This window comes from Gouania willdenowi, chromosome 18 (genome assembly GCF_900634775.1).
Source record: "Gouania willdenowi chromosome 18, fGouWil2.1, whole genome shotgun sequence".
Lineage (NCBI taxonomy): Eukaryota > Metazoa > Chordata > Actinopteri > Blenniiformes > Gobiesocidae > Gouania > Gouania willdenowi.
In genome coordinates, this window is record NC_041061.1 from 15,916,704 (window position 1) to 15,943,168 (window position 26,465).

Consider the following 26,465-nt stretch of genomic DNA (forward strand, 5'->3'; position numbering starts at 1 on the left):
GTAACAGCCAATTTACCATGCAAAAAAATCATGCTAAATTTGCTATTATGGACTTTTTGTGGATCGGATATTAAATGGGGATCATCAGCTTCGGTGCAAGAGGTGTTAATCTGTGATATGGTGAATGCTGTGATACTGTTACATTACAGTTCAGCCAATAAGCATCAAGTCACTGGACTCGCTTTGGCTTGTACTGTCAAGAGATACTCTTTAAATCACAACTTCAAGCCAACAGTGGCTTTGTGTGCGAGTCCTCGGAATAATTTGAGGAGATGTTTCATTTTGGCTGTGACATTATTTCAGCTAGTGTAAAAATGGTAGAGAAATGCTCAAATCTAGAGTGAGAATGTTTGTCTGGCAGACAGCAGTGGGGTTGAAACATATTTCTGTGATGAGGAATGGATGCTTACCAACCTGTCAGCCTGAAGCGACTAAATGATAAAGGTGAAGCAGGAACAGAAAGGTAAAGACCAGAATGAAACAGAGGTGATTAGAATAATGTGGTGGTGCTGTTGTGAGGCTGTTGTTCTTGTTGGAGATTTAGCAGAAAACAGCACTTTTTTATTGATTTATGAATTTTAACCATTAGTACGATTTTTCTTTTACCACTACCTGAGTTTTCATGACCTGTATGGACCTGAATTTGAAATAGATTGTAAAGGTCGTGTTGTGTTTAAATCTAGCCAGTTATACAAGTCTGCATAATTGGCAGGTATCATTCCTTATCTCATTTTGATAATAATAATGTTCAATGGTTTAACAGGTAAACGTTCACGCAACAAAATAAACAAGGCATTGTTAACAAATTCAGAACATCACAGAGCTCAAAAAAGGGTACTCAAAAACACTTCTCCAACACAGATGGATTATCCTACATTTTATATTGCTTTGTTCATTGAAATATAATGAATAACTAGATTAACTGCATTTTGCAAAAAAAGAAAAAAAGATGCAAGTGAGAATGCACAAACTGAACCCCTCACAGTCAGTATAACCCCTGGAGTCAGAATTCTCCCTCAGAATCAGTATAACCTATAACCTCTGGAGCAAGAATTCCTGCTCGGAATCAGTATAAGTATTATGCCTCAGAGTCAGTATAACCCGCAGTATAACACCTCTGAGTCAGTATTTTTTTAATGTATTTTGCCAAATAATCAACAACCTTTAAACTTACAATAAAATCTTACTAAATGTAGACGACTAGTCAGCCTCAGAAAATATACTGAAAAAAATTGGGAATACGGAATACAATTACGCTTAAAGTGCATGGACAGGCCACGAAAAAACATCTAACACTTGCTCAATGGCAACATGCCCTCTAATTTGGAGATTCTCTACACTTGTAAGGTTCAGCAAAAAATCTGTGCGATCAGTAAAATTAACTTTTAATCCTTAATCCATGAAGAGATGGGGCCTTCCATAATACTGCAGACATTAAGTCTACCTGAGTTCACCAACCACTGCATATGATTACATCTGTGGAACAGTCAAATAGGCTTTGAAAACCACTTAGATTAGGCGACTTTCCTCTTATTTCCCATTCCTTACCTCACTTTGTCTTTCTCGTTACCTTTCCTGTCAAACATACAGTAAAGACAATTTAGGCGTCATTATATTCTTCCTTTACCACTAATAATTGGAGCGGAATACCATTTCTTCTCGTTTACTTGACTTTTTCTTGTGATCCGTAATCTTAGAGCAGTCCAGAAATAGAATGGGTTTTCATTGGTTTGTGTAAGACTTGTTTAACCTTTGTTTCATTCTATATGAAAAGGAGGACATTACGTTTATTTTTACAGCAGGCCAACTGCAGACAAAGAGGCTTAGTCCATGTCAGAAAAGTTTAAAATTCTGCAGCAATTGGTTATACATGCAGAAGTTAAACAATGTTGTTAAAATATCTTCATAAAATAAAACTTCTTTTTTTTTTCTAATCAGAAGTAATAGTTGTTTTAGAAGTGAACATGCAAAAGACCTGTGATAGTAAATCTAATTCTTAAAAATCATATTGTAAACACCACATTCTTTGAGATTGATGCCATCATATTCTCAAATTCAAGCAAGTTCTTTTTGAATTCTTTTTTGAAACAATATGATAAGGTTTCATTTATCCAGACAACTTTTTTGAGGAAATTTGAACTCCTGACATGTTTCGACTGCCAACTGTCAGTCTTTCTCAAAGGCTTGCGCTTTTTTTCATCTCCGCCGCCTGGGGAAGACATTTTTTTTTTGAAGTTATTATTTAAAAAGAGAAGACAAAATGAACTTGCTGAAATTAATACGCGGAAGTCATGGACAAAACTGTGTCCGAGCATTTCACCGCTTGGAGAAGATGAAAACAGGAAGAGAAAGACTGACAGTTGGCAGTCGAAACATGTCAGGAGATCAAATTTCCTGAAAAAAAAAAAGCCTTTTCCAGATAAATGAAACCTTAACATACAAGTTCACTTTTGTCTGACGGCCCAATCAAACATAGGCACGAATGTTGTTTACAGTTTAAAATTCTTCCTGAAACGATAACTCAAGCGTTAACATACCTGCAAACGGAAATATGCTTTCAGTATTTTTATCCTCTGCTGGTTCTGTTATCACAATCACTGTATGTCACAAACACCCAATAATATAAACTGTCAGCTCTAACATTTATCATGGAAAAATAATCACTAAGCACATATTTCTAACAATAATCCTTTTTTAATTTAATCTTTAAAAATAAAGGACAGCAAAATAAAACCAAAAACCCATTGTTTTAGGATTTCTAAATTCAACTTCCTATTTGCTCATGCTGTTGGAAAAAAAAAAAAAAAACCTCAGTCTGCTCTGTGCTATGTATTATCCTCTCTCAGTACCCTGGAGGCAGCCTGGCTTTCAAGCTCTTCAAACTCTGCAACCACAGTTACACGTTGTCCCTTACAAACCCTATGGACCCTGCTTTCACACATGGACATATCTTTTCTTCAACTTGTACAAAGGTTTTATCATATCTTTACTGTAGTGAATCTATTACAGAGACTCCTATAACAAAAAAAACAAAAACAAATTTCATGCAACGGCGCAGCCACACCTTTACTTTATTGACATTTATTTACCTAGTATGGATACTCTGATGCAAAAGAACATCAACAGGAAGTTAAAAATGTATAATGGAGCATTTAAAACAGTTTATATAACCTGGATTTACTCTAACTTTAGACTTTTTGTAAATAGACCTTTCTGGAGTTTTTGCTCTCTACCCGTCGTGACTGACTCTCGGTATCTTTTGATCACCCTCTGCTCTTTTCTACCGCTCGCCAATTCCAAACATGCCTCCCTGACCGGCACTCGAGCCATGCATCATCGCCCCCTCACACTCTTCCCTTTCTTCATGTCTGTCCATTCCTTTCTTCCCTGCCTTCACTCTTCAGAGGGCTCTTCATTACACCGGAACGATAGATGAGAGGCTGGGGCCATCTGCGAGAGCTGATAAAACCCACTCTCACCCGCTCGCTCGCCAACACATACACAGAAACAAGGAACCAAACTCACACGAGGTGCAGATGCATGTTGTATACACACACACACACAGTGTAAACAGAGCGATCAACACGTGACATGCATCACTACCTGTCACAGTCCCACTGTTGTTATCTAGGACACACGCACAGCAGCCCCTTAGATAAATGCTGCATGGCATACAGCAGAAACAGCCAGCCATGAGATGGAGATAAAAGGAGATACAAATAAATTACAATGATAAGAGAATCTGAGGAATAAAGATGAGAAGGGACTGGGTTGAGTAGTGTCGGAAGAGTAGGAAGGATTCAGAGAGTGAAATGAAATGAAGGGATGAAGATGCAGAAAGATGAAGAACTGGTATGAAAAACAAAGCGGAAGAGTTGATGGTTGTTCAACCATTCAAAAGATAAAGATATTGATATTTTTAATTTATAAAAACATAATAGAATTGAAGATTGAAAGGGGTTTATAAAGTGGTTTAAAACTTGTTAGCGCTGCAACCAGGGTTGGGGTCAATTATAGTTGTAATAGCGTCATTGCTAATAACTACAATTCTGACGTGATTATATAAATTTAGATAATTGACTTTGTAATTGGCATTAAAATTCAACAAAAACTGTCATTTGCAATGTAATTAAATGCAAAACTGGGAAACCGTGTTATAGTTCTATGGTTTACACATAGGCCTATGTAGTAAACCATTATTAAAATATGTTTAATATCAAGTTCATCCATTAGTTCTCTTGAGGACAATTTTACCATTAAAAAAAATGAAATCTAGGGCTATAGTGACAGAATTGCTGGTAAACGTAATCTTAAATGATTTGTTATTGAACATGAATAATTTAAGACGTAATTGTAATTTAAAAATGTAATTGACCCCAAACCTGGCTGTCACTAAATAGTGGTCATTAAGAGCAAGAGCGAAAGCATGCAGATATGGATGATGCACCAATCCATCAATTATTACTGTTTTTTCCTCTGATTAGGCTAAATGATTAAAAATGTTCCCATATGCTCTGGGAAATCAGGGCCTCATTTGATCTTCTGTTCTACTGAGCAGCCAAAACAGCTTCATTTCACAACCCCCGAGTCGTCAGATTCACTGAAGCTTAGCAATGTAGCATGGCGGCTCACGTCAAAGTTCACGGAACAAAGCTAACATGCTCATACAAAGTCACTGGAGGACAGTGATGAAGATGACCTGTTGGAAATTGCTCAGGAGATCATCATTAGCTGCTCTCCTATGCTATCAGCATGCAGGACGTCACTGGTCTGCCAAACACTCTCAACAAGGCCTCTCAGAGGAAGCAGAGCTGTTGTAACCAATGCAGAAGGGAAATGTCAATCTGGAAGATGTGTTAAATGTATGTTGGATTAAGGGATTATTCTGTTTTTGCCTAGTAATGACATTACTTTAATCAGGCCAGCCTGATGTATTGACATTGTGTCAGTGACGTGACGTGAGGTTCATGACTGGTGTCACTTTGCAGTCAGATGCACAAATTTATGAACCCAATAGAAGCTTAAATACATTAATTTTTGTAAATATAATTTTATTTTTATTCATTTTTATTCTGCAATTGCAAGAAGATTTTATTGCATATTTTGTATGTTCTTGCACTGAAATATAATTCTAATTATATTTCAATTTTGGCCTTAATTAAAATATTCAGTTGTTTTGAAAGGTTTGAATTATGGTTTACTAATTAATAATTTATAATTCAAAATAGTAAGAAAAAAAGATTTTTCATTGCACACACACACACACACATATATATATATGTATATATAGGGCTGATTCGTCTTTACTAAATAAAAATAGACATCATGAATGATGGCATTTAAGGCTCTTGTTTAGGGAATGATGGTGAAAAAACTGAAGCTTGTACTTCTTCACTTTCATTTATAGACGACGCAGCCAACCAGAAAGACTAAATATGCTGCACACATTCATTACATATATTAGACAGACTGTGGAATGTCAGCATGTGCAGTAAATGAGTAAGCAAACATGTATATTAGTGAATAGCGATGTTAAAAGAGAAAGCAAAGGGCACGCGCTGACTGGCTGCTCATTAGTGTGTGTGACTGAGTGACGTAACAGGTGAAGTACCACTGCTCCGTGCCTCCCCTAGCTCTTTTTCAGTAGATTTCAATAGGGAATGTGCAAATTCTGCGATTTTGATCGTGAAAATGTTTAAATCATACAGAAAACACATTTCTAGAGCAGCCAAGTGGGCAGATTCACTGTCTTTTATAATTGTTAGCATGTTACTGGTCTATGTAGCTAAAGTGTCATCAAACCTCATATCAAGATTTCCCACAATTACAGTACAGGTACATCTAAAAAAAAATTGAATATTATGAAAATGTTCAACAGCTTTTCTCTTAGAGTGAAATATTTCAAGCCTTTATTTACTTTGAAATTTTGATGATTATGGCTTACAGATAATGAAAACCCAAAATTCAGTGTCTTGGAAAATTATAATATTGCATAAGATCAATAAAAAAAAATGTTTTAAACCAAAATGTAAGGCTTCTGAAAAGTATGTTCTTTTCCATGCACTCAATACTTGGTTGGGCCTCCTTTTGCACAAATTACTGCATCAATGCGACGTGGCATGGAGGCGATCAAGCTGTGGCACTGCTCAGGTGTAATGGAAGCCCTGGTTGCTCTGATAGCAGCCTTCAGGTCATCTGCATTGTTGTGTCTGGTGTCTCTCACCTTCCTCTTGACAATAGATTGACCATAGATTCTCTATCTATGGGGTATTGTGGACACAGTGGACCGACTGTTGCTCAGTGGTCCAAAGTCATTTTTTCATATGAAAGTAAACTTTGCATATCATTTGGAAATCAAGATCCCAGAGTCTGGAGGAAAAGTGGAGAGGCTCAGAATCCACGTTGCTTGAAGTCCAGTGTGAAGTTTCCGCAGTCTGTGATGATTTGGGCTGCCATGTCATCTGCTGGTGTCGGTCCAATGTATTTTCTAAAGTCCACAGCCAACGCAGTCATCTACCAGGACATTGTAGAGCACCTCATGCTTCCTTCTGCTGACAAGCTTTATGGAGATGCTGATTTCATTTTCATAGAGAATCTATGGAAATGAAAGGTGAGAGACACCAGACTCAATGATGCAGATGACCTGAAGGCCTCTATAAAAGCAACCGGGGCTTCCATTATGCCTGAGCAGTGCCACAGATTGATCGCCTCCATGCCACGCCGCATTGATGTAGTAATTTGTGCAAAAGGAGGCCCAAACAAGTATTGAGTGCATGGAAAAGAACATACTTTTCAGAAGCCTTACATTTTGGTTTAAAACATTGTTTTTTTATTGATCTTATGCAATATTAAAAGTTTCTGAGACAGTGAATTTTGGGTTTTCATTACCTGTAAGCCATAATAATCAAAAATTCAAAAAATAAAGGCTTGAAATATTTCACTTTGTGTCATGAGCCTAAATCACAAATATTGAACGTTTTCATGACATTCTATTTTTTTTAGATGTACCTGTATATCCACTTTATTAGCTTTTTATCTTGGAAAACTTTACACATTACTGAAAATCATTCATCGTGTTTACAAATACATTTGGCTAAAATGTAGACCTTCTCCTTCTACTCTGTGTGGTTTGTAAACTCTTCAAACTATCTGTTCTACTGAATAAAAATCATCAATTGAAACAAGTATTCAGCATGTTTTTAGGTTGCGTCTCTTGTGACCTCATTAAAATCTATTATCAACATTATCCGTGAAACACACGAGACACGTTAAAACTTTTTCAAGTGACTTTTAAAGACAAAACATATTGAAGCTGCCGAGCAATAAAAAACACCTCTTTTTTTAACATCATCCAAAGTACGAAGGAGGAGATGCCGGAGCTGTCCATATAGAGAGGGTAGTATAGGCTGTAAAAACCTAAAATTACCTGGACTTTCACTTAGATCAGACAAGGGCAACTGGCGGACACAAAATATCACTCCAAAACCACAACAAAAACACCAAAACAACAATAATAACCCACAAAATGAGAGAAAAAAAACACAAAACATAAAAAAAAACCGCACACAAACCCCATTGTTCTTTCCTTTATTAATGCTCAGATGGTGGATCAATGTTTTAAATATTGACCTAATGTCGATAATGTGGCCCTTAGATCAGACAATTACATTTCTGTGGCCCCCACTGTGATAAAAGTGACTTTGACCATTAATCAAACACTGAGGTTCTCTCCAGGATCCGGCCGGGTTAGCGCCCCATCCTCAACAGACAGAGGTCCTTTCAAGTCTATAAAAGGCTCCAATTACACTCCAACCTCCTGCACCCTGTTTTATGTGACTGGACTGAACTTGCTAGAATCAGTGGTTGTCAGAGAACATCATCACTTCATCAGATTCTGGTAAAAAAAAAAAAAAAAAAAAAAAGAAAAACCACTGAGATTGCGCTCGCAATCACTTGGCTGCTAAATAGAGATGGGAATACGTCTCGTATCATGGTGAAACAAAATAAGCCTGTACAGTCTATCAAAACTGGTCCTTTGTGACAAATGCCCAAACTAATTAACATTAACATAATTTGAGATTCATCCTAAAATCAGAGTGACTTTTAAATTTGTTACAGCAAATACACAACATTTTTTAAACTATTTAAAAAGCCTTCTTTCATCAGAGTTCACTTTCCACCATAAGTTATCCATTGAGTAACATCTTCAGCCATTATGAGCCCGCTGCACAGAAAATGCTGAGCAGCAAAAAAAAATAAGCAACTCAGTCCTAAATTACAAGAATTGATTGAAACTGATGAGCAGTGCAGAGGCATGAACTTGAAACGCAGCCATTAAGTGTTGAAGCGTATTTTAGCTAGCAAGGAAGATGAACAAGCATGTAATCTAATGATAATGTATATGAGTTATTCTCAAAAGTTATTCTCAAAAGTATTTTTATTTTTATACACTATGGTGAGTGTTAACTAAATTGAAGGGGTTGGTATTCAGGTATGAGGAAAACATAAAGACTAAGAGTTGGTTTGGTAGAGGGTGTGCTTTATATAAGATATGGAATAGGGTTATGACGGGGGGAAATCCATTTTAGTAATATAAAAAAAGCTTGAAAGAGTGAGCAAAATGAAAAACTGAGGAGACTAAGCTGTGATAAATAAGAGGAATATTTCCAGCAAGGAAAATAGAATTGAATTAGAGGTGAAGAATGCAAGAGGCAAAGTCGAAAGAAGACGTAATTATTAATAAGAGGGTGACAAAGAAAACATTAAGAACAAAACAACGCGTAAAAAGACTAAAGTGTAAGTGGAGCCATTAGAAAATGAGAAGAAAAAAAGAGAGAAACCTATAAATAGACTGGAAAACAATGTGATCATGTGCACGACATACAGCATGGAAAGAAATGGAAAAAAAACAGCAAAATCAAATTAACTAGCATGAGAGGGAGAGACAACAGAGTACAGAAGGGGGAAGATGAAAGATGGCATAGAGGAAGACGGAAATATAAAAAAAGATAACCCGTGTGGGGAAACATGACAAAGAAGAGGGGACCTTTGGAGCACATGGTATGGGATCAGACAGAAACCAGAGGAACGAGTGATGAATGAGAGGAAATAAGAGGGGAGCAAAAGAACTGGGATCGACCACAAAAACACCATAAATGACAGAAATATGAGGCGACATGGACGCTTGTCAACAGCAAAGACATTCAATTACAGACAAGCATCACATCTTCGTCACCTACACATGAAGTCGAGGCTGCGTGCATAAACAGATGCAGACAAAATTGAGCATGACAGCAGGAAATGGGGAGGAAGATGGAAATAGCAAAAAGGCAATATAATACTCATAATAAGCAGAAAACCAGGAGACAGAGGCATATACGAGGACCCTGTATCACCATAATTCATAGCATGACATTTGGTGCGGATGGTTTTATCACTGGTTTGGTGTAAAAAAAAAAAACAAAACACATCCTCCAAATAATGATATGTTTGATCTGATGCAAAGAAGCACTGAAATGTCAACTAGACAAAATGTATTTTCTCAAAGAATTTGCAAGTGAGGATGCATAAGCTGAACCTTGGAGTCAGTATAACCCCTTTTGAGTCAATATGATGTCACCGTTCCCTAGTGACATCATTTCTGAGTTTCTTTTGACAATTATTCAATCATGATTAAATATACAAACACCAGAACATAACATAATAATAGTTCTGGATATTTTATACAGTGGGGTACTTTTGTTTGTACATTTGGACTAAATGTGAGAGACACAAACCGCCCAATAAAGCACACGGAAAACAATTATTAAAACTCAAACCAGCTTTGTAAAAAAGAAATGCAAGCTTTGCAATTGCATGAGCCTCCAGGTATTAATTCAAGGAAGTGGTTGAATCCAAGTTTCTTGTAACTAATGGGTATATTTATCCCTTTAATTATCTGTGTAGCTTCACTAAATATATCTACAGTACAACAAGCTTACAATGAAACAGAAAGGTTACCTAAAGTAAATATAAATAACTATTTAATTATAAAACATTGACCCACAGAGTCAGCAGACCACTGGTTACCAGATAAAAGAAGGTACCTCCTCAACCATTACCTGATGGTCAAACTAACATGGGATTTAGCAGTCAATGTGAGCCAAAGAAAGTAGAATATGAAGTTAAAAAAGTTATTTCTTTTTTATTATTATTAGTTCATTTGAAAGGGACATCATCCATTCATTAACTTTCCAGTATCAAATTTAGCTAATGGCTATTTTTCATCTGTTGCTTTAGTTACCTAACTTAAACCCATATAAAAACAAACTATAAAATATATTTAAGCTTATTGTTAAAAGGCAATTCCCCACACTTAATATCTGGAGGATCCTCTGACCTAACGTTTGATTTTTGACCTAACTGAGGTTAAGCAAGATCAACTTTATCCCTAATCCTGGAGCCCATACAAATATTTGGGCAAAAGTGTATTCCTTTGAACAGCAGGACAATTTAGCAACTAACATTATATCCCTTACTTTTCTATACTAAAAAGTGCATTAAAGTGCATTAGGAAACCACTATCACTCTCCTTGACAAAATCTGTTCATCATCCTACTAGTGCCCATGGTGACCTAGTGACAAATACAGAACAAAATGGATGCTGACCACTGCAGGCACTAAAGTTATTTTCAACTAAAATAAACTAATTCAAGTTTGCTTTATTTAATGTAATTTATTCATTTAATGTAAGCAACTCATTTCAAGATATTGTGGAAAGTATTTGTAATGACTAAAACTATACAATTCAAACGTGCAAAACAAAAAGAAAACTCTCTAGGCACAAACACAAACTTATAGAGCTGACTTTCAAGATTCTTTATGATCAGTGCTTTTGATTCTTGAAATAAATTCAAGTTTAACATAATTTAACATTGCCTTGAGTAACTACCAACTACAGTATGCATGTTTTATTGCTGCAAAACAATGAAATAATATTTGTTATCGTGCTTGTAAAAGCCACTTTTGGATGCAATCGCGCCACCAATCTTTGAAAGTAGTGTTTTTGTTTGAGTGATGAAGGACTTATAGACATTTGGGTAAAAACAATACTAGAATGCACACCCTCACACAAACATGCAATGAAGCATGAAAAATATACTCATAACAAAATAAAAGCCATATTAAAGCATGAAATAACTGTTCTGTGGGGCAAATGTTTTTTTTATCTTCAAATTAAAATGACAATAAAAAAGTATGACGTGTAAGTCACAGCGTGAGGTTTCCATGGTTCCTCCGGGCAACAACACTACGTTATAGGGGTGGGAACCTCTGGTACCTCACGATACGATATGCGATGCAAAGCTCACGGTAACGATTATCTCACGATATGACGATACTGCGATTATCTATATATTGGTCAGAAATCAATCTACGATGACATCGATGACATAAGAAAAAAAAAATTAAGTGAAAAAATACAATTTTTATTTTATATCTCTGAAAGACAATAAATTGAACAAGTGACAAAAAATGGGGTCTTTCTTACCTGTGACACCAGTATACTGCAATATTCCAGTAAACAATATATTCATTCCTTCAACAAACAGTCACAAAATTTCTGTGGAGATCTGTGAAGAAAAAATTGATAGCGCGAGCTTATTGATAATCGATCGTGCGAAAATTTTTGCAACATATCACCGTATCGAGATATCGTCACACTCCTACTACGTTACTAGGGGTTTCCTTTTCCTCTGTCGTTACACGGTTTGAAATTTAGAAAAAAACACGACTTTAGTCAAATGCACGACAGGCAAACTGCTAGAACGCGACAGGGCCGAACGTGTGAGAGAAGACGGTAGAGGTAAAATGAAGTGCTGAGAAACAGGAGGTGAGGGAATAATAGGGACTCTGGGAGGAGATGGGATCTGTTGGATGTGGCCTCATTATTTGCTGAGTTTTGAAGGGATAGAGGGAGCCAAGGAAACAAGACAAACCTGAGAGATTCAATTAGAGGATAATCAAATGCTTGGAGGTGCCACACAAAGAGCAATATGACAATTGCTATAGAAAGGGTAATTGGTGAAATTTGCAGTTTTGCACCTTTGGTTAACGGTTATGCAATAAAACTAATTTAAATAAAAGAAAACAGCATTCGGGCAAAAACTATGCTGTGTTTAGTGGCTCCACTGTCAATGTAATCATTCTAAACTAAAAAGTCCACATTGTAAAGTGAAAACCTTTTACTGTTTCACATTTTGCCTCTTGGCGTTTTAGAAGTCTATAGAGACAAAGCCTCCTAGCTGTTATGTCATGGGTTAGAATCCTGGGTTTGACCTACCATGACCTGTTTCACATGTTCTCCCTTAATGTATGGAAACAGTGAAGAGTTACGCTACAGTGATAGTATTTCATGAAAGTAAGGTATTTAAGTAGAGGCATACAATGGTAATAACTACCTGACCTCAAACTATTTTTTGGAACCAAGAGCCAACCATACTTTGTTGTGGTTAAACCACAACCAAATATGACAATGTCTCAATAACTTGTCATGTGCCCTTGAGCATCAAATATAGCTCATAGTCTCATACTGCTCAAAACTGGACCTATTGCCTTCCAGTCTGTGTTGTTCATGCTGGGGCACAATCACTGGATTACTGATATTATTTAGGTAGCATGGCCCGTCACTAGAGCTGGGCCATCCTGTAAAATTTGGTATCAATGTGATAAATACAGGGCTAATATCTGCGATTGCAATCCAAACATAATACTTTTTTTAATATCTGTTTATGTATCATCAAACTACTGACCTTTCTTTGGTTTTCTGATTATTTTGTTAAAACTAGGCAAAAATTTGAGTGAAGTTAAGACAAAATATTTTGTCATCAAGATAAACCATTTTGTTCAGAAACAATAGAACAGTAACAAAACAATATTTCCTAAAACAGTTGTGTGTGGATTTTTTCTGAGAAAACAAGTTCGGATTCCAGGGATTTCAGTCAAATGACTCGGTTCCATAGTGGAAAAAAGATGGCACATATGGAGTAATGGGCCCCATTCATATATTGGTATGTGTCAATGATTCGGTACCACCAACTGTAGCAATATTTGACTCACAAATAAATGAGAAAACGATTGCCAAAAAAAAGGCCCTAATCAAATTGCTGTGAGGCATAATCGTAATCTACGTTGAATTACCTTTGAAATGATATATCACACGACTATGTTCCCATAAATTTGGAAATTACCGGAAATGGGCTACGAGCGTCTTATCATATTCATTCATAGAGCATTCATACCAAACTGCATACAATGTTGCTTTTCAGGAATCGGTTAGGTAAAGTAATAATATGGTAGGTCTTGATCTTGTATGTAATCATTCAGTATTTATTTTAACACAAAAGGGTAATTATATTAAATCATGTCTGATTAGTATGTTTTATTAAACACATTTCATACCTGTATGATTATGTACATATTTCTTAGAGTTAAATTGCTTTGTAGATAATCTTTATCAGGAGAGAAAATGATACTTTATGTATAGCTCTTTTTACTTTTGTTTAATAAGTGCTCTATAAATAAAGTTTATCATCATATTATATATAGAATATCAATCTTCTTATACTGGTATCATCCAATAATATTACAGACGTTGGTATCCATATTAGGATTAGCATGGATCTGCCCACCACTACTTGTCACTGAATTTCGTTGGGGAAAAGCACTGTGACCTACTAGTCCTTCGTCCTGCGTAAATGCATCCTGGCCAATGCAAGAAAAGGACGCCTGTGCCTGTACACAGGCAGACCACGCTAATGTTCACAACACAGAGGTCCTAAGTCCACTTCTATGCCTTTCTGTGACTTTCCCTCTCTCTCTGTGCCTCTGTTGCAACATGCTGATGACACTCCAAGCTCAGTAACCACTGAGTTAGATGTCATCGTGGTCTCATGATGCCAACATGTGAACAGCAGGGTGATGGTGCTCAAAAATTAATTCTAATTGAACAAGGACATTTATTGCTTGATTCGTGGATTAAACACCTGTACTCATTGATAGAGGACAGCAAGTTGTGCAAAAATTACTGACACATTGAGGAGTTATACATTCAAAGAGTTTACGGAAAGTCTCGTTAAGTTCACCTGTAAGGTTGAAGGGCATTGTAGGTTCGTCCTAAAATGTCACCCGAAAGCCAAATATCCCTAACCTCTTGTGATTAATGTATTATTGGTTTTTAGAGTCTCTTCATTGACAGTAAATCTAAATCTGTTAGGGGTGGGACGATACACTGAGTTCACAATATGATGTTTTGCAAGATCGTATAAAAACGATATTTTGAAAAGGGACAAAAAAAATCGAAACACATTTTTTTTTACTATCAATCAATTAATCAAACTTAATTTATATAACACATTTTTTTACAAATTGAATTGTTGACCAAAGTGCTTCACAGAATTTTGCAGTATTATCATGTTTATTATTATTATTTGACTTTTAACTGTGTCTGAGCTTAAACTTAGTATAAAAAAAATATGAAATAAGACCACTCCTTTTAGGAGTGCAAACACTCTATATGGTTGCCACAATCATGACTTCCTTTAAAAAAAACAAAAAACAAAATCCTGACAGTTTTCACATAGCATCTAGTCTACTACAACATCATCATCCAAGGGTAGAGAGAGTCAGCAGGTCTGAATCTGATGAGTAAATGGTATAGATTAGAAGATGGATTAATTGTATTGTAGTTGGGATTGAGAAAAGAAACAATATGTCACTGTGACGGAGTGATTGAGTTTATAAAAAAAAACGATGCACACACAAATGCACAAGTGCAACACACGTTATCATTCAATGAGAAGATTTGCTCGGCTCATTTTAGGTGTTGTAAAAACATATTCGTACAGGGTTTCCTGTCCTCTATTGTCGAGGATGAAAACGATAACGATTTCACTAAATTGTCTTCATTATCCACTTATCGCACTACATGAGTGGAAGAGGCTTTACTTAATATGATTATAAATGACACCTTCAGGTCTCGCATAAAAATAGTGATCGCACAGCTTATGTGCCAAAAGGTGGAGATAATGGATGTGACTGCAGAAGAGAAATAGATTTGAATACGAAATATCCCCGTGCTGCTTTAATATACTGTGCTACTCGCCTTTCCTGCGCGCACACCTGATGTTGAAGTCTGCAGCCTATCCCTCCCTGTCATCGTGTTGCCAAGGCTGCCTCTGTCCTCTATGAAAGCCATCATTTTTCAATATTAGCCTCCTCCTCCCCCCACTTACCGTCTCTTCACTCCTTGTCTTTCCATTTTCTCAAACATTGTACTCGATTTTCCCCAATGCTTGCATTCCTTTTCAAGTCAAACTGGGAGCATTTTTTATTTTAGCCTGTTCCAGTTTCATGAGATGTGTGAAGTTATCTTGAGAACGAGGCATAAAATACCTGTATTTTGAAAAACAAGTGCAAAGTAAACATCGAGTATAAACATCTTGCAGGAAAAAGGTGACATAAAAGCTTCAGTCACAGCAACGGCCTTCTTTAATGATTTAGTGTTTGAAAGCATTATTGTACAACCAGTAAACGAAGTGCTTTGCTTTTCATTAAAAGAAGCAACAACTTTTCCCTTTCAGGAAGAAATCTAAACATGTTTTGTTTTACATCAACAACACACACATGTGTATAGTTATATCTTACCCAAAAGAGCAAAAACAAATGCCCAAAAAGTCAAATGTTGTAAATGTGTAATTTTTAAAAAGAAAGTTAAGCTTTTAATTGTTTAATATTTTTTTAATAATCCTACTTAGTGTTGTGTGGTATGGATAAAATCTCATATCACGATAGATAAGTAAAATTTATTTGTGCTGTCAATAGATTAAAAATATTGTGCGATTAATTAATTATGCTCTGTGATGAATTAATCTAATTAATCTCTTTTTTAATCTCACATAAAAATTACTGAGAATTGCCCTCAACTTGAGGTAATGTGATTTAAATTACATTTTGGCAGATCAAAATATTAATGTAAAGTGGCTTTATAAAGTCATGTATTGTTTGTTTTTAACAGACTTGAACTATTTCCATTCCACTGTATGTGAGACTGCTGACACCTTTAGTTTAGACCATCAGGGGTATATCGATGTGTACTTTAGTCAATCTACAAATAATAGAAAATACAAATGAAATAAAACATCAGGTTTATATGTAGTGCTATAAGTTACTTTGTTTTCTGTAGTACAATTAATGAACACTGAACTTGTTGCTTTCTCTCTCCTTCAGATAATAAATAATAAATAAAACAGACCCATCAATCACAGTGTTGGAAATTAGCACATCAAAAATAACATTGTTCATCACAAAATAAAGTACTGTAATAACATCAAGTCATCACTTCTAGTAGTAGTAGTAGCCCCGCCCACATCCTCTACCAAAGATAGTGGTCGACTGTCCACTACAATCATTTATCCACTGACTTTGTTAATTTGTCACTCATGGACTTTTTCATTTTGGCTCTGAACCCTGTCACCTTGTCCAGTGTGGACTGGCCACTGGGTCTTTCTGTGCTAGCTGCTACATAGTTAGCAGTGAGGTGGAAAAGCTCCACTGGAGGAGGAAGAGATACGCTGATCCACAAACTCTTTCTTGCTCAATTTGCACACAACCGGGCTTTAGTTTTTCCATCCGGTGTTTGTTTAAACTGAAATGAATGGCCACAAAGACTTCTCCTCAGGTTCTATCGTCGTAGCTGATGCATCAGTATTATGGATATACCAGGAACGCGCTGTTTTGGGTGCAAAAAAAAAGGAGAAATTAAAGCGATACATTTTTTTGCGCATAATTTTTTTCCTGCAATTAATTAATCGCAATTAACACGGTAAAGTGACAACCCTAAGATTTATATCCTGACAACAATATACTGTATATATCGATATAGTATTTCTTCCTTAAAATTACATGAAATGAATGGAAATCTGCTATTAATTAAATATTTAATTATATATTAAAAAAAAAAAATTTAAATCCCAAAATAAATTATACTTCTCTTTTTAAGAATCTTCTCAATGAAGGAATATTCATGACTTTTGCTACACATACTGTTATCACATGTATTCTGGTTTGCAGGGGACACAAAAACCAACAATAATGGCAACTGCTATCATTTTAAACCGTACCTGTAGTGAATTTTACTTGCAAACTCCATAAGATCATATATGATAGTCGAGGGTATGTCAGGTTATATTCCTTCAAAGTCCTTCTAGAGCAGCAGGAGATAAATTAACACTTAACCACTGTAACCAGACTAATTGATGATTCTGGTCGCTCCGGGTGGGACCCAATCTGTCCAAAAAAAGCAGCGTTTCACCTCCGCACACCATAGTATCCATTTTCTGCATCTTTTTCACACAGCATTAATCCCACTATTTCAATTCCTTTTCCAAATATTCAGAGAAACAAATGAATGCTAACCTTGTAGTGCCCTTCTTTTTCTTTTCCAAGTACTTCACACATTTCCTTCAGTTCTACTGTCATTCTTGTGCTATTCCAAGACAAAACTGTGCCCTCTAAAACTGCTGACATCACAGTGGACGTTGGTTACTTAGGAATGCTTTCCCGATACGGAGACATTATGAAATACATTAATTGTAATACATACATCAGACTATAGAGCTAATGTTTTCTGATATAAAGTAAAACAACAACCCAAAGACAAATATCCACTCTGGTTTATGCACCTCATCACTATCCTTCCCTCTCCTACGTTCTACTCTTAAGTGTTACTCTGACAGTGACCTTGTTAGAGCCCTCCACTGGTTATTTATTCATGTGTCCCTAAACGTGGTATTCCTTCATTCCAGGTCTTCTGAGCTGATTGTGTTTACTTCATTCATATTGCATGATGATCGTGGGAGGAGTTGTGTTGACCTGTATCTCTTGGATTCCAGATAAATAGGGCAGGGAGGTAGACGGAAAGAAGAGCAATGGGAGCAAAGGAGAAGAGGAAAACTGGTGGGAAAGGTTAAAGTAAAAAGGAGAAGTGATTTTAAGTAAAGGTAATAAGGATGTTTGAAACGTACCTAATTTCCAAATGGATGTTAAGTAGGAGAAAGGAATACAGCAAGGTTGAAAGAGGTGGAGAATGAAAATAAGGGAAAACAAAATGGAAAGTCCTTCAACTGGTGGTGACACTAACGCTTTTATGGCTGCACTTCTCAAAGTTAGAGAACGAGAAAAAGCATAAAACATTGTGTATAAATCTGCATATGTATTTAAAAAAATAACAAAAACCTGAAACATTTTGCGAGACCTGTTGCATCCAAAATGTAATAACGTAGTAAACATTTTTGCTTTTTATGAACAATTAAAATGAATCCATGTTCACAACTCAACGCTTTCTTTGCCCTTTTGTAAACAAAACTACTGGTGCAAACCTCATTAAATCCACCCGACGAGACAGAAATCAGAGGTAATGCTACATTTTCTTTCCTGCACCACCTCAAATTAGATAGAGAGAAGAAAAAGAGGAAACCAGAGGGATTTCTAAACATGAGCCATTTGCAAATGGAGACAATTTGGCATACGGAAAAACAATACAAGATGAATATGTTTCCACAGTAATTTTGTGCCGCGTGTATCTGTTGATGCACTGTTACAGAAGCTATGTATACATATTTTCTTTTAGTGGAGAGTTTACTTCCCTCCAGTCCAACTAAATTGCGGACAAAAAAGCCACCTATTCATGAAGGTGAGTTATTGAGGCCTCTGCACCCTGCAGTGCTCACCTGTTTCTCTAAATCTTATTTATTAGCACAAATCCAACCAGAGAATAAGCTTTTATTAAACCAGAGATCACTTCTAATTTGCCATTACATTGATGTAAATTGCTTTCATTACCATTTAATTGTTTGTAAACCACTTTCAGATATTGCTCGGGCCAATAAAAGCTGATAGGAAACCATCAAGGGCATGCAATAAAAGAAGGGAAAAAGAGCAATAGTGAAGAAAAAAAAGGGGAGAAGAGTGGCTGTACAGTCCCCAGTGAAGAACACAAAAACACTCGACAGCAACAGCACACAAACATCTGATTTCATCAGACAAACTAGTGGAGACACAATGGGCTGTGGTTCATATAGAGTGTGAAGACGAATAAGACGTGTGCCTGTGCAGGAAAACCTAGTAATAACCACTAACACGTTTGTACACTCAAATGCACACTTACAATATCGGTGGGGAAAGCTGCGGTGCGGAGAGGGAAACAGAGTGAGACCAACAATCATGGTCCAAGAATCTCAATCATGATGCCTTAAAATGGTCATGTTCCTTTGTAAACCACAAAGATGGTTTCGTTTGCCACAAAACCATTTTTGCTTTGTTGTTGCCAAATCAAGGTGATTTGACATATGGGAATTTATACATACATACATATATATATATATATATATATATATATATACGTATATATATACAGATATATCAAATAGAGATGCACCAATAACGATATCAGGCCGATACTGTGCTGATATACTCGTACACATTTGTGACGCTCCATGTCAAATCCAGGTCGGCATGGGAATAACTGACAAAAAGCTAAAATAATAATGATAATAATAATAATAACACAACTTTGTTTTTTAGAAAATAGTGATTTTCATTTTTTTCTGCAAAATATTCTGGTTGAAGCTAAAAAGAGTGAACGCTTCAAATAACGAATGTAACTTTCAGATCAAAGTGGAGTCCACAAATTATTGTTCAGCAGGCCACAATTTTCCAGCGGACCACGAGTTTGAGACTCATGCTTTGTAAGTATACCTTATCGGTAAATGAGCCATAGATTTGCCCACAAGCCTCAATTCTGACATATATGCATTATATATTTATATAAAGTAATTTAAACTTTCAGAAATTATTTAAGTACTGTGTGTAGATCAGTGGGATCACAAACTTTTCACAGTCCCGTACCCGTTCAGATATATAACTTGTATCCATGTACCCCCTACTCCTGCACACTTACAAAGCATAATGTAATGTCATATACAATGTAGCCTTAAATCTTAAATCTTTCTCCACACAAAGTCTTGTTCTGTATTTTGTTTTCATTTTTGCCAAAGCTTTAAATCCACTTTCATACAAGTACATGATGGCAGAGGGCATCAAAGTCATCAAAGAGCACACTTTGCTAGCACAAAGCCACTTAGCTCATCATGTTTGTGCTTATTTTAACAGGTTGTTCCTCTGTCACCACTAGCGGGTAGTCTCACAGAGACCATTGACAATTTGCGTAACCCTGGGAGAACCCGTGCCCCACTTTGAGAACCTAGGGTGTAGCTGATATAATTGTGATAATGTGAGTGTCACTGCATTATCATAACATATGCTACCTCAATCCGTCCGGTGTCTGGCTGGAAGCCTCTGGCGGGGTCTTCGGTGGTCACTCTGCACTGGATGGCACAGCCGTTCACCCTGATCTTGTCCTGTTTGAGCCCCAGTTCTGGCAGGCTGCGGCCCTCGCACACACGCAGCTGAGCGTGCACCAGGTCCACACTGTGAGACAGAGAGAGAGAAAGGCAATGAGGCGAACCAATTGACAGCCTGGACGAGGAGCGAGGACCAGTTAAATTACATCCATGCTTCATTTGTGAACATTTGTTCAATTGCACTATTGTTGAAAAAAGCCAGAGAAGCCATTTGACGGAGAAAATTTAGTCATTCTTCGCCTGAAACCAGACAGAGAGAAGTTTCAGGTGGAGGCATTTTATTGCTGCCACGGCTCCATGCACTGCTGGGAGTCTGCTCCTCATTGTTGTTTGATAGATTTTTCATGATTGAATGGTACAACAATGGGAAGGCAGGTCTGCAACCGAAAAATAAGGATTAAACAATATTTTCAATAACCGCGGATGTGTTTGTGCAGTAATTTCTTCACATTGAGATCTGTGTAAATGATTAAAGTGACATTCCTATTTTATGATTGGCATTTAAATTTAAATATTATTAAAATACACAAAGTTGTTCATGTTTGGCTTCATTTGTTTATTCTTAAACAGTAAAGTCAGTGTATTTTAGAATAACATCTTGGCATATAGTCTTATTTTCTATATGTTCTATCATACAAATGAATATTGAATTTCTTTCACCTCATTAAAAAACACAACACAAACATAAGGCAAAACTTGACTCACAATCGTTGAAATACGTTTTTACCCAAGATCATAAGCATGGACAAAGATTATAGCAAAAAATATGAAAGCGTGTTTTATTTAATTATAGAATGTACAAAGAAATGAGTGCAAGACACACATTTTTTAACATTTCTACGAAGCACAATCCCTTAACATTAATTTCTAGTTCATTACTATGTATTTATTTAAATGCAATGCAAAAATGAGAATATTCCAGGTTAAGCTTTGTGACCTTGAAGAGTCTAACTTACTTTCTACAGCTGCCCCCGACCCGCCCAAACGTCTACTGGGAAACATCCCAGCCAGGAAAGGTTAAGGACAAAAGAAGACCACACATAGAAAAACAGGCCAATATTCTAAATCCTCAGTAGCTTTTCATCTTTTTTTTAATGTCTCAATTATGTTGCATTCACATTCAGGTCAGGCAGAAGAACAATTATGCATCAGCCTAGAGGGAAATGTCTTGTAGGATGATGCAGATACTCCAAAGATAGCATGTTTTGTATTATTCTAGCTGTTATACAATTATGTTTATTAAAAGTGAACAGTCTTACTTGCATTCTACCAATAATAATAATAATAATAATAATAAAATGGACCAAATTATGCTGAGAACCGTAGTAATGAAAGCAGTCCCATTAATTGTTTTGTTTGTCACCAGAAACATGGGGTCCACCATGCAGCTAGTTTTTAGTTTTTTTTTTTAATATGCAAAGCAACTGAAAAATGATTTTACCTCCATCCTTTCACATTACGCAAGTATTCACTGCTCACTCAAGATATTATTATATTATTATTACATTAACCTTAATGATCTTATGTCGTCAACAAGCCAAAAACTCACCAGTCCTCCAGGGCACAAACACATGCTTTCGTTCCGTTTGCCTTATGCAAATTAGTTGGCACAGATTGAGTTAAAAAGACATTTAGTTTGAAATAAGCAGAATGCAAACGAAAATAATGAAAGCCTGAAACTCAATTTAAACCTGAGCGCTGTTCAAAGTTTAGTGCCTCTGGAGTACAATTGGTAATAACGACCAGGCTGAGCTTATGTTTTTGGTATTTTGATCTTGACAGAAGCTCGTGAGCACAGAGAGGATACCACTCCAAGATAAAACTTGTTCTCGTTTGTACTGAGGAACATTACCAACACAAGGTATGAGCAGATAAATATTAGGGCAAACAATTTCCTAAATATACATTTTGACATTTCTACATATGTTTCCAAAGCTCAACTCAATTTTGCCATCGTTTCTGCTAAACTCTGAACGTAAATGTGCCAGATTGCTGTAGATTATTAAACTTCTCAGTGATGTCAATCCTACTATAAACTGTGTATTTTTATTTGTTTTGCCAGGCTCCACTAATTGCATACAATTTTTTGTTTTCTCTTTGATGAAGGCATCAGACATGTTGGTATTGTGACTAGGGATGCGCATTGTTAACCGGTTTGTTTGGGAACCGGTTCTTAGTCAAAAGATTCTTTGGCATCGCTAACAAAAACCATTTACGATTCCGCTATCGATCCTTCCTGGGCTGCACCGCCACTGTAAACAAACGTACCCCACTCTCAAATTTGTGATGACGTCACGTCACACACAAGCTGCTGCAGACAAGAGCAGAGGTGAGCTGAGCAGCGACATGTGAGTCGATGCGCTGTGGAGAAATTTCTTCACGAAAAAAACTATGTTAAGTCTGGATGTATTTAAAAAAAAAAAAAAGGACGACACATCGGGGAGCGTCACCTGTAATTCATGCAAGAGGGATCTGTGCGTCAAAGGCGGTAACACAATAAACATGTCTAAACATTTGGCCACACAACACAGCATGATACTCCAGCAATGCCGTGTCTTTGACGCACTCAGCAGCACCAGTGCTCGCACTAGCACAGCAGGTAAAATTAAACAACTCTCTACGCTGCACTAACTCCATTAACTCCTTTAAAACGCAGTTAAAGACACTTTTATACAGACAAGCTTTTAATTATGCTCTTTTATTAACTTGGTGTTAACATTGTATTTTATTTTTCCTTATTTTTGAAGGACTGCCTTGTATTGTATCTTTGTAAATCACTGTTTATTCTGTTTTGTGAAGCACTGTGCTTTTACTGTAAAACACTGTGTGATTTATATCTATGAAAGGTACTATATAAAACAAATGTACTTACTAATGTTGTGCGATAATGATAAAAATTAGGTTAATTTATTATCCTAAGCCAATCGCCACTTGACTTGTGGACTCATTTTACTCATTTGAGTATTGTTTTTGTTTATTGAGGACTCATTTGAGGATTGTTTATTCTCAGCAGTGAATAATTAAAATGTATATTATTAAACCTGATATTTATTTTAATAAACCAGGTTGGATTCTTTTCTGTACTCATGTACTACTTGTTTTTCAGCCTATTTGGAGATCGATAGAAGAATCAATTTAAAAAAAAAAAAAAAAACGGATTGATAAGCAGGAATCGATACGGCATCGGAATCACTATATGCAAGTATTCACTGCTCACTAAAGATATTATATAAATATCACAACTGAAAGCAGGATTACTATTGCAACCCAACATGATCAGTGAGGCAAAGCCAACCTGTCTCAAGACAATCTAAACCAAGCCGTTGTTGCCTTTTACTGGGTGAACAATGCAATGTTTAGGTCGTCTTCTGATCGGGAGATTGGGGTTCAAACCGAAGACTAAGGCTATGTCTGTCTATGAATCAAACTGTTCTTGGGCAAGGCATTGAACCCCAAGTTGTTCCCAGTGATAAATTAGTACTTAATACAGCAGCTCTGAATCATTGGTGTGTATAGTGAGTGTGAATGTGTTGACATTGTAAAGTGCTTTGACACTGCTTAGGTGATATAAGAGCCCTAAATAAATCAAGTCTCATTCCATTTACAATTTAATGTGATGGATTTGATTGTTGTCTTTATTATTTATATGCATAGTTAGTGTCTTGTAAAATGGTGGCAGAAGTGGAGTCGTTCCTTCCTATGAAGGTCATGTCAATTCTCCTGTTTTTTCTTTGGAAGTAACAATGTCAAGTTTATGTTGATAGACTAGCAAACAGAGAACTTTGACATGTAATATTGTGATGAAGGGCAAAGTCAAGTGTAGGTCTTTTTAACTCCAAGCCTTTGCATGCTCCCTTCTTTCATCACTCATAAATAAAACTCCAAAATACTTTAAGCTCTCAGCCTGTTGTAGATTTTCTGCCCTTTCAAAAAAGTAAAGAAAAAAAAAAGGGTTAATCTATAAAAATGCTAATGTCTGGAGAAAACATATTTTAGTTTTCAGGCAAAACTCTGCCCTCATTGTCAAAGACAGAAGTCTAAACTCTGATTGAACTCTGATGTTCTCCTTTACAGCTTCAAAGATGAACAATCCTCTTTCATTTTAATTTCAGGTCAAGGGTTTAAATACTTTGTTTATCCAATAATACAAATGTATTATCTAAGCTAATTCAGGTCTTAGGTGTTTATAACGACAGCCTTAAAGAGCTAAAATATTACACGACAGACCTAAAATGTCTGATTATTACTTTGTCAAGCAGCACAAAAAACAAGGTACCCAGTTATAAATGTTACGGGAGAATCTGGGGTTTGGTTGGGGTACTTTTGTTTTAGTTTTTTCTTTTCTTTTAAATTTTTCCAGTAAGTTTCGACGGCACTTGGCATACCCTTCAACCGGAAATGTTCAAATCTTAGCAAAAGTTACAAAACAAGAGAAACTAGCAAGCCATTGAAAGAAGATAATAAAAATTTGCTCTGTGCAACATTTACACAAACTTGTGTCTTCTTGTGATCGTTGAAAGTACTGTTTTTTATGAACGATGAAATAAGGAAATCTTTGCAATCTTTGACTTGAAAACTATATTCCACTGTGTTACTGTTGCTTTTTGTTAACATCTGCAACAACATTTATTTTTTATGTAAGAACCTCACTACGATAACCAGTGAAACCAATGGCTAAACTTTGCAATATTACCTTTTTAAATTCTTCATCAAATGCATTTGACATAATTTAGTATGGTTACACACGCATACAAAATAAAACAATGTTTCCTCATTAGGCAGATATCCATTTCTAAGGTAGGAGGGACATGCCCGGTTCAAAGATGACCACGCTAGAATTACTGCCGGTCATCTTCTCAGTTAAGAGTGCAGCAAAGGGCTCATTAAAATGTAATTCTATGAAAATGAATTATCATGTTTGCCATCTATTATGCACAGGGTAGAACGGCGGGGTTGAGTACATCAGAGCAGAGGATGTTTAAAGAACTGACCCGTGACACAGAGGAGGACTGGGTTCTTCTTCACACACCTTTTCTTACATCATGAAACTCTCAAACGTCTCTAATGTAGATATATAATGCGGCAAAAGCCTTAAAAACATGCTCATGAGAATGTCATGCATAACCCTGGCTGCATGCACTCTGACCTCGATATACAACATGAAACCTACATTAGCCTAATGCTAGAACCAGAACCTGTGAACAGTCTCTGTATGTCAGCCTTCACATCCTCTAGAAGCATGTGTCACTTTACGTCCATATGTGTAACTATAGGGCCTTTTACTATTAAGTTATTCAGTTATAAAGAAATGTGAAAAATTGCGAACTCAATTTCTAGGATATGATTCAAGATCCAAAGATGGAAATCACAGACCAGTAGTTGAGCTTCTTTGAAACAATTAAAGGTCCTTTTCACTAAAGTTAGACAAAGTGCTACGTAAGAAACATTTGGCAAGAACAGAGAATTTAATGAACTTCTCATTACTTCTCATTACTCACGTTCATGTGTCTGAGTGTAACGAGCCAACTTATGATTAGTGTTCCTCCTGTGCCTGGGTGTTACACAGTTATTGTTAAAGTGCTAGAAAGTAACACTGCTAATGCAAATCCATTAGACTCCCAACATTTATGCTGCATTACAGCTAAATTCAGTAGATTTATGCTCAACTACACACATTCCTGCACATTTGAAGAATGGAAAGCATGGGCTAATAATGGCCATTTATTGCTCAATGTGAAAACAATAGTTAATACTTTAAATTTTGGACTAAACAGCATGTATTTGTATCTCCAACAGTGTCCCGTTTGCACACACCGCATCCTGGTGAGCATATATTCTTTAAGATCCGGGCTAGGAGATAAAAAAAAGTAGCAGATGTATCTGATTTATCGGAATACAATGTAGACTCGTGTCTGCAAAATGTGTATGAACAAATACACACACATTGTCAGAAAAATTGTGTAGAGGAATGGACAAACAAGCTCCAAAGTAGAGCTTGAGGGAAAACAG

General features: G+C 36.3%; 1 protein-coding gene across 1 annotated transcript in view; it reads right to left on the bottom strand.

Moving 5' to 3' along the window:
* The window catches only part of pcxb (pyruvate carboxylase b), a 341,179-nt gene that overhangs the window by 201,286 nt on the left and 113,428 nt on the right, over positions 1 to 26,465 (bottom strand). Inside the window, exon 11 of the mRNA XM_028475285.1 lies at positions 20,361 to 20,523. Coding sequence (XP_028331086.1) covers positions 20,361 to 20,523 — 163 coding nt within the window. The remainder of the gene's footprint in view (positions 1 to 20,360; positions 20,524 to 26,465) is intronic.